Consider the following 10160-nt stretch of genomic DNA (forward strand, 5'->3'; position numbering starts at 1 on the left):
TATGCTGAGCTCATAGAGTAAAGCCAAGTTTAAGCTTTTTTTTAAAATTTTTTTTATATTTTTAGACATTTTAGACATTGCAGAGCTAATTGATTGTACAGTGATCAAAAGTAGTTAGCAGCTAGAAAGACTTGTGACCCACACTAGCTTTAGTTATATACACAATACATTACCTCTGATTGCTGTATACTCAGAAAAACTCGTGTTATGGTGAAATTTAGCGTGGAAGTACAGCAAAGAGCATCTGAAAAAAGAATAAATAAAAAAAAAAAATGCTGAAAAATAGAATATAGCAAGCATCTTCTACACTCGCAGTCAAATTCCTTTTGGCAAATATATTCAAAACACTCAGCAAACCTCGAGCCTTAACTGAGAGAAATGATGTTTGTTTCCCTTAATTTCTCAAAGAATGTAAGAGCATATGTGTGAGTGTGATGGCCTGCGTTATGTGCATTTATCTTGCATATATTGGCTTTACATGTAAACATCATGTGTTGTGGATTTTAAAAACTCATTGAATTATTCCCCTTGCTTGTTTGGAGCACAAATTGGACGCAGCTGGACAAGATCCAATTTTCAAACTGAATTTGCTTCTCAAACAAGTTGTGCAAATGTCAAATGGGGAACATTTTCCTTACCACATTAGACCTCGCTTTTGCATAAGCACGTGTCCAGCTGACACTTGCCTTTAAAAGCAATGGAAAAATATTGGTTTGTGCACAAGACAAACTTTTATGAACTGGCTCCTGAGGATTAAGTTTTAATGTGGGCTAGAATGAGCAGCTGCTCTAACTTAGTAACTGGTAGTGAATGTGCTCATAATACAAAACTACGCCGAGAGATTTACAGTGTATGACTGAGGTTGATACTGTACATCATTGGATGTTATTTTACATTTCGTATTTGGAAAATTGAATCATCTCCATTTAATCAACAGTTACCAATTGAACTTGTTTGTCTTAAGTGGATACTTCAAGTTAACTCAGTAAATATTGTGCACATGAGTATAAATCCTTTAACTGTACACACCCTACTCTGCTTGGCGCAAGACAATAACTTTTGTTCTCGCAACCAAAGGCAACAGTCTTTACAGTAAAGTTATCATCTCATCTGTCTTGCTCGGAAACAATGGCATGCAATGTCATAGGCTGCAGTATGCATCGCATGACTTCATGGATATCTGTAACTTTAAACAAGAGATGCCATTTATGAAGTACTACCCCCCTGGCTGCTGGCATGTACATTTCCTATGCTGGGGATAAAACATAAGAGCTGTTTATAATATTTTACTCAATCTATTTGCATACACAAGCATTTGCTAAATATTATGAACACATTACTTTGATGCAAATCAACACTATAAATGACTTCCTCTATTAGCTACAGTACGAGGACAGGTTAAACAAAAGCTGAAATTTATAGCTTTATAGACACACTTCCTGTCAGTCTCCATCAGTCCACTGAGTGAGCATTTCATTTAAATAGCTGCCTAGACAGACTTAGTTGTTGACATTCTTGGATGACTGAGCAGAATTGTTTATGAATAGCAGAATTTCAAAGTTGGGTGAATGATTTGGATATTTAGATGCTGAAAGAATTTATTTGATTGTGTACCAAAGTGTTCTTTTCTCTTTAATTACTGTTGTATTTTATGGAAAGTGTAAAATGAGTACTATTATGCCTTTTTTGTTTTGGGTTTTTTAATTCCCCCCCCACAACATTAGAAAGGAAAGTGCATGTACTTGTGTGTAATCTTGAGTCGTTGAGGAGCAACTACCAAGCTGAAACCCCGTGCACGGTCACCGCATTAGCTTTTGCATGTGCTAACTATGAAGTTGGCAGGGCCCTGTAACTATTTACACCGCCATGCGACAGAGTCATTTTTAACATATGTTGCAGCATCTCTCTCAATATAATCAGGGAATCTCTGAGCTGATGCCTGCTTATGCTTAATTTTGTGTCATCACCCAAAATCCCCATTTTGAACCAAGAAATATACATTTAGTTCTCTGTATTAATTCTTTCTTTGACAGCTTGACTGTTGCATCACAAAAACAAACTACATCATGATGATGTGTCCTGTTTTACTGTATGCAAACAGTGCGTACTATAAAAGTGTGTGTGTGTGTGTGTGTGTGTGTGTGTGTGTCAGTTGACTTTTCAAAAGGCTGAGCATACTTTTTGCAGTCAGCCAATGAAGTACTCAGGCCTGTAACCCCCCTCCCCACCTCCAACCACCACCACTATGCACCTTATGCTTGCATTTGTGCTGTGTGCTAGCAGTGTAGTGTGTTGTCATTTACTAAGGCACATGTATCTGAATTGCTACATAGAGTGTATCAATTTGTGCAGCTTTTGAAGTTACTTCTGCATTAGTTTCTTATTTTTGGGGGGCTATGTAATTGGTCAGTACGGCTGATTTATTAGTTTGGTAATGTGCAATTTATAAAGAAGCACTCCCCAGTTACATAACGAGCTAGAGGCTAGAGTATATTGGTCTATATACATTTCCAGAGTGTGTCAGCATGTTCTTTAGCACACTTAAGACTTGAATCTTAATTGAATGTATAATGAAACTCCATCATCTCTGCTCTTACCCATTAAGGGAGGCTGAGTCTTATCCAATTTCAACTTGGGTGTACAATTTATCAACATCTTTCATTAAAGGGCCAATATTTTAGAATTTGAGATGCATATGACAACACCATATTTGAAAACACCAGAAATAACTGTAGGAGACCGTATTTGATCAGGAAAGCCACAGTCTGTGTGACCAGATGGAGAGCTATAATCTTGTCAACATGAACAGAAAAGCTAGACGGCTAGATAGAATTTTCAAACCTGACAGAAATTAAATGAATTGGGATTTGATTTTTACTTTATTTCATTAATTGCACAGATGTCAGGTTGATCTGATTTATTGTACTTTTCAAATGTCACCATAATTAAGTACTTTATCATATCTCAAGCTTGACTTTTAAAAATATTATGCTTGTGTGGTGAGGTCACCATGTAATCAATGCAGATGACACCAAATAAAGTCAGTATTTGACCCCTGTTGCTTTCTAGAATAAACAAGTTGCTGGAAATATTTCTCTTGAGAATGTTTTGGTTCTTTTGGTCTATTTTAATTGTTTGGCTGCACATCCATGATGTGAATCTCTTGTACCTCCACATCCTGAAGATGCCCTATTGTATTAGCATGTGATGACTATAGAGTCCATTTGAATACAGTTAACTTGTTGCCATGTCATTTCATGAAGTCAAGAAGCAAGTTTGAGATTATTTAAGCCTTGGCAAATGGTTTGTATCCTGGTGGAAGCAGGAAGATTGGTACACTGTGGTCATAAAGGGATGGACATTGTCAGCAACAATACTCAGGTAGGCTATAGAATTTACACAATGCTCAGTTGGTGTTCCAAGAAGATATCCCCCACACCATTACACCACCACTACCAGTCTGAACAAGTTATACATGGCAGAAAGGATCCTTGCTTTCATTCCATCTAGAAATTCTAATCCCACCTTTTGAATGTTACAGCAGAATTCAACACTTGTTTTATTACACAATGTTTTTCCAGTCTTCTATTGACCAGTTTTGGTGAGCCCAAGCTCACATTGCAGTCTCGTTTCCTATTCATAGCTGACAGGAGTGGCAACTGGTGTAGTCCTTCCAGATCTGAGGCATGTTCAGAGATGCTGTTCTGCATACCTTGGTTGTAACGAGTGGTTATTTGAGTTACTGTTGCCTTCCTGTTGACTAGAAGCAATCTGGCCCTTCCCCTCTGACCTCTGGTATCAACAAGGCATTTAATTTCAGAGAACTGTCACCCTCTGAATAGTTTCCTCTTCTTCTGACCCTTCTTTAAGAACTCTGAAGACAGGTGTGTGTGTTTAAATCCCAGTAGATGAGCATTTTCCAAAACAATCAGGCTAACCAAAACTCACTGCAGTTAACTACAGTCAGTATAATTCTATACTGTCTGATTCTATATAATTCTATGCACAGGAATGTAAAGCCACACATGTATACACTGAATCCTTAACAATATATAAAATTGCAAGGCTTTTTTTTTTTTTTTGCTTCAGTCCAAATTGCTTTCTGAGATTTGCTAAAACATGCACCTTGTGCATATTTAAAAAAAGAAAAAAGGTGGGTCCTGGCAGGTCAAAAAACAAAAAAACAAAAAAACACAGCAGCCACAAAGGTTACCACCATAGTAGGAAGCTTTAATTGCTCTTGCAGTAATATAAGACCACATTAATAACATTGATTTTTACTTCACCTATGTTGCTTTGCTTTTTTGTGTGTTTTGGAGAGGAGATGCATGCCAATCTCCTGCATAAAACGGAGAACAAACGAGAGACACAAATAGCAGTACAGAGTGTGTACTGCCACTGTGATGTAAATCCTTGGTTTGTAAAGTCCCATTTTGAAGATTCGAGTTGAGCGTTTCCACCATCGCTATCTTTGTTGCAAAAAACCAAAAACAAATGATGTATATTAAACATGCAAATGTAATATAAACTCAGTTCTCTCCATTCACTCTGAGACAGGCTTCATTTTCAAGCAGCCACTCACAAAGAACATTACAGTAGACATCCATACATGTTGCAAGAAGTGGTGGATAATGGCAGCATGAGGCTGAACTGTTTAGTGTTCAAGTGAAACACAAGATTTACTTCGGTGACTCTTCAATTCTTCCACTTTTTCCAATTTAAACTGCACCCTTATTGCCTTGATTCCCCTCAACATGCCAACAGTAGCATAAATGACAGAGTTGGCTTGATAACCACTAGACGGGTATTCATTTTAGCCGGCTCTTTCTTCTCATAAGTGTCCACTTGAAGGTCAGCCTGTCACCATATGATTAGTCTGCCTCCCCTTTGTGTTGCACAAAGCAGTGAGTCATACTTTGTCAACAGTTGCAACGTCTGACTGTCCCTGTTTGAGTTAATGAATGATGAAATCCTCAGCCAGTGAACAAGGCACCCTCCTGTGCTGACTTGAGCCAGTGTTGGTTAATGACTAATGGGAGCATTGTGTTTACCATTACCTGTGAAGGTGAGTGAGTGCTACAGATGGTTCCTTTGGAGCGGAACAGCTGACCTGATTGACTAGGATTGTGTCATCAGTCAGAAGTGTTTACACGCGATCTGCCTGATGTCAGCCAAAGATCTGGCCTAGATATTTATTTTAAACAGGGTTTTTTTTTTTTTTTTGGTTTTTTTTTGACCAGCTAATCTTGAAACCTGCAAATATTGAAGAACTAATGTTTTCTGCACACGTATCTTTTATGGGATGAACTCAGTCTGCTTGTTTAGAGCTAGTTGTTAGAATGCATAAAATATTTTTCACCAAAAACAGCTCACTGCAGTAGCAGATATTAAAAACATAAACTTGAGGTTATGGACATAGGCAGGTGGTGGTGTCAAAAGAGTGCCAGCTTGCAGCAGCAGATTTGATTTGAAGTCCTCCATTACTAATATTTAGCTTCATTCTTGCTTGGGAAAAGTCTGTTATACCTTAACCTTTTCTGTAAAGAAAATAATTGAAAGTCTATGATTAGGGCCTCATTACCTGGGATCTTTGGTCACTCTAAATTACATTAAAGCAAAGGTAGATAGTTCTGATGATGTCTTGAGATTTGGTTGCGTGTCTAAATAGTCCAAAAATAAAATCTGTTAGTATCGAGTAGTTAGTTTATCTGTTTTGTGCTACAAGTGTGAAACAGGAATGAGTGTGTCTAAGTGAGGGAAACAGGATTTTTGCTAAACAGCATTGTATGTGGTGGAGTTTTTGCGGTTTGCAAAGTGTTTAGAAGAGGGCGGTACCTTAAACACTGCTACTGAGCTACTTCTGAGTTTCGGGTCCCTCCCCCAGCTCAAACTCAGTTTTGCACTCTTTGCCTTAAAGAGACAGTTACCTCGGTGTGTTTTTGGCCTTACTCTGTTATCAGTCTTTGGCTTTTTCTCTCTCTTCTGTCTCATGACGTTGACTTTGACCCACAGGTTGAGGACACATAACTAACAGTGTTAGCTGTAAAGGTCGCCGTCTGCCTCTGCTAATGATATTCCTCTGTTACTGTCCCCTAGGTCTATGTGTGGTCAGTGAAGCATCCTGGAAACCAGCATGGCGATGTGTCAGCTGAGTGTCTAGGTGAGATGAGGTGAGTGAACACGGCTTAAGTTTGGTTTAAACACCTAACCTAGAACCAGCCTTTAAAATACTGATCACTGATTTATTTATTTTTTTTCTTTTCTCCATCAGTGTCGCCTGTAAGCAATGTGACTCCACTGACTAACAGCCCAGCAGTTCTCCTTACCAGACCTTCACCTCAATCACCAGCCTTTCAAATGCACCCAGACAATAAACTGGCCAGTCATGGCAAGCAGGTCACCGGTGACAGCCGATCCCAAATACCCAGCGTAAATCAGCAGGCGCAGCAGCAGCAGCCAGGATCTGCTACCCACCTGGGTTCAAAGGGCATTGGTTCTGGCAACCATGGAGTCAAAACCAGCCAGTTGTCTCTGAGCAACCCTGGGCTCAAAGTTGGCAGCCAATCAGTGAGTGGCACTGGAGGGATGCTGAAAACCAAAACCAAGCGGGATCGGAGCGTCTCCATTGACTCTGGTGAATTAAGAAATGCTGTTCCTCCAGTCCTGGAGACAGATGCCAAAGGGGGTAAGACATGTATCGATATATAGAGGGTGCTCTGTAGTGAGTTCTTTTTTTTCTTCTAATTATGCATAAGTTCATTTCCTTTACCTCCCTATCAGCCAGATCTTTACCCGAAATACCAGATTACGTGCATTCACCTCCTCCACAGCAGGAAGTGAATACAAGGACTGCGAGGACAGAAGAACTTGTTTTCTCTCATGCTGAAATGCCCTGACCTTTCACTGAAGCATCAGAATTTCCCCCTGGCTTTTGATTGTTTTCGCCATGCCTTCACAGCAGTGACGTGTCTCAGATGAAAAAACATCTGGGGTTTCTGTAGTGCTCTGAGAGCAAGAAAGCTAATGTGGTTGTGACAACTTAGTAATGCTAGAGAGGATACTATTAAAACAGGAGGTGATGAGTGTAAATATTTTTGTTCATGTGGTTCAGTACAAAGTGCTTGATTTGCATTTGTTTGCTAGTGCTATTTTAAGAGTTCATCATGTGTTTTGTGAAACTCATCTGAGCTTCCTGTGCATTACTCGAACCTTGCACACGCACACATACACAAACACCACACACACATGCACAGAACAGAAATTGTCTTATCAAAGTTAATGATTTGCATTATGGGAACTTGCTTTTTGACCCCAAAAAGGGTGGAGAGTCCCCACAGTATGAATATGCAAACACAGTAATGTATCAATACATTAATAATTAACACAAACACACATAAAAACACTCAGGGATGAGGTGTGGTCCCAGCACATAGAGCAGCAGAGGCTAAGAGGAAAGAATGAAAGATTGGGTGGATTGATTCAGACCCACAGTATTGATCCATAGCACTACTGCAATATTATTCTTTGACAATTTGACAGTTTATCAAGTGATGTTTTTTATAAGAGAAGAGTTTCCTAACCATAGTAGCTGTATTTTGATTACTTTGATAGCTACTTCACATGGGATATGCCATGCCTTGAGAATTATTAAGATGCATCTATGTGGGACAGATTAGTTTTAAGAGGTGAGCACGGTGTAATTAGATGCTATATCTTGTTTCAGTTTTGGGTATAACTTTAACTAATTTCTGCTGCTTTCTGACGTAGCAGGTATGGAATAAACTTAATCTTTCTAGAGATTAGCTCGGCTGGTGTTAGACTGTGAAGTTAGAAGCGTGAGCCTCAAGCCGAACGATACACTCATGTTGATACTTTTAAAGCATTCTCTTAAACTGTGATGTTTATTGTTGAGCAATTTACGATGCATAACACACACATGATCATAATCTTGTGCGAGTCTTCCAGTTAATTTAGCGGCATGGGTTTAGACTTGCACCATTCTGAAAGTGGTACATGAAGATTGTGGAAAATTGCAGTTGTGATTCTTAAAGAAAAGTGGCCGACCGAATGGTGATGAAACTGACTCTTGTGCGCTATCAGGTTATCAGAGAGGAGTCAATGTCTGCACAGGGACTTTAGTAAGGTATTGTGCCAATGTGTGCCACTAGAGCGGCTTAAGTCAGCTTTGGCATTGATTCTTTGCGATTCTGCTATAGGAGTAAAACAGTGCTATGGTGGTGAACAGAACTAACACTAACATTTAAGTTTCCCTTTAATTTGTCATCATTTATCCATTCACACAAACACAAATGTTCAGATCCATTTGGTTATCCTACATGTGTTATATTAGCCAGACCTTGAAATATGCAGTGAAAAACTGCCTCAGTAACTGTTTTTCTTAGATAAATCTGTAACTACTACTTTGAAAAAAGGTACCAGTCCTCCCTCTGCTGTTGGGTTGTCTGTACTGTCATTTCAATTTCCTTTTTCACTTTAACTTTATAGGTTGGGAGTGTGGTTACCCAAACTCATGCTTATTTGGAAGTAGTTTTACGCTGAAGACAAAAAGATGATCAATGAATTGTCATAAAGCTTATCTGGAAGCATGTGCAGTCAGTAATCAGAGAGATCAGAGTGTGCTGATCTTTTCTTTAACCCCTAGAGATTTATTCATCTTTTGAATTTGCTGTCTATTTTTGGTTCTCTGTTCTTTGTGGAAATCTTAGGCCAGCCACAGCAGTTTGGACCGACTGAACCACAGTAGCTCGTGCATTAACAAAATTGTAACTGTGTTTTTTGGCTCAATGTTTTTATAAGCAACACTTACAGTAGTGTGAAAAGTGTTTGACCCCTTCCTGATTTCCTATTTTTGGTTTGTATGTTTATCACACTTAAATGTTTCAGATCATCAAACAAATTTAAATATTACACAGAGATGTAAACAAGTAAACACAAAATGTGGTTTCTAAATGAAAATTTAGAACCTTCATGGTCCTGTGTGAAAAAGTGATTGCCCCTTAACCATATAACTGATTGGGCCACCTTTAGCAGCAACAGCTGCACTGAAATGTTTGTGATAACTGGCAGGGAGTCTTTTACAGTGTTGTGGAGGAATTTTTGCTCACTTATTTTTGCAGAATTGTTGTAATTCAGCCACATCGGTGGGGTTCTGCATGAACCACCTTTTTAATGTCATGCCACAGCATCTCAATCAGATTCTAGCCAGGACTAAACTACTCTAAACTGTATATTTTGTTTTTCTTAAGCTGTTGAGACAGAGGTTGGGGAACTCCAGGCCTCAAGGGCCGGTGTCCTGGAGGTTTTAGATGTGTTCTTGATCCAACACAGCTGACTTAAATGGATAAATTACCTCCTCGACATGTCTTGAAGTTCTCCAGAGGCCTGGTAATGAACTAATCATCTGAATCAGGTGTGTTGACCCAGGGTAAGATCTAAAACCAGGACACTGGCCCTTGAGGCCTGGAGTTCCCCACCCCTGCATTAACAGGTGGACATGCTGGTGTGTTTTGGATCATTGTCCTGCTGCAGAACCCAAGTGTGCTAAACAGATGCTGGACATTATCCTTCGAGATGTTTTGTTGGTATGATGTTCCTTTTCTGAAATGCTGTGTTAATTTTACACCAGATGTAGTGGGACTCAAACCTTCATCAGTCCACAGAATATTTTCAGAAGTCACGGGGATCATGCAGATGCTTTCATGCAGATGTGAGATGAGCCTTGTGGGGTTTTTTTTTGGTCTGTAGAGGTTTTCTCCTTGAACTCTCCCATGGATGCCATTTCTGCCTAGTCTCTTTCTTACTGTTGAACCATGAACGCTGATATTAACAGAGACATGTTGTAGCTCTCTTCACGACAACACAGACACAGGTCGGTTCTTTAAAACGGGCGTTTATTACTTGGGCCTTCTCTCCTCAGCTTCACCATCACCAGTACGCCGATACGCCATTACGCCAATACGCCGTGAGAACTCGTTGGCTGCTTGTCCTGAAAAGAGGTCCTTAAGTCCTTGTATTGCCCTTTCTTTTAGTAAACCTTTAGCTTAAATCGCTTCATGAGAGACATCTGCTCCCTCGCAGTCCATGAAAAGTCTCGTGTGCTCTCGTTAAGGGTATTCTCACGAGACACTAGCTCTCACCTT

At 39.5% G+C, this 10160-nt stretch overlaps 1 protein-coding gene across 2 annotated transcripts in view; it reads left to right on the forward strand.

Annotated features, from left to right (window-relative positions):
• bcl9l (bcl9 like) overlaps positions 1–10160 on the forward strand; it is a 37040-nt gene that overhangs the window by 10327 nt on the left and 16553 nt on the right. For both annotated transcript variants that reach the window (XM_005735919.2, XM_005735918.2), the window contains exons 2-3: positions 6097–6170; positions 6272–6685. In XM_005735919.2, the coding sequence (XP_005735976.1) occupies positions 6358–6685 (328 nt within the window). In that variant the 5' untranslated portion in view covers positions 6097–6170; positions 6272–6357. The remainder of the gene's footprint in view (positions 1–6096; positions 6171–6271; positions 6686–10160) is intronic.

Source organism: Pundamilia nyererei, unplaced genomic scaffold (assembly GCF_000239375.1).
Source record: "Pundamilia nyererei isolate P.nyererei 1_Seehausen unplaced genomic scaffold, PunNye1.0 scaffold00066, whole genome shotgun sequence".
Classification (NCBI taxonomy): domain Eukaryota; kingdom Metazoa; phylum Chordata; class Actinopteri; order Cichliformes; family Cichlidae; genus Pundamilia; species Pundamilia nyererei.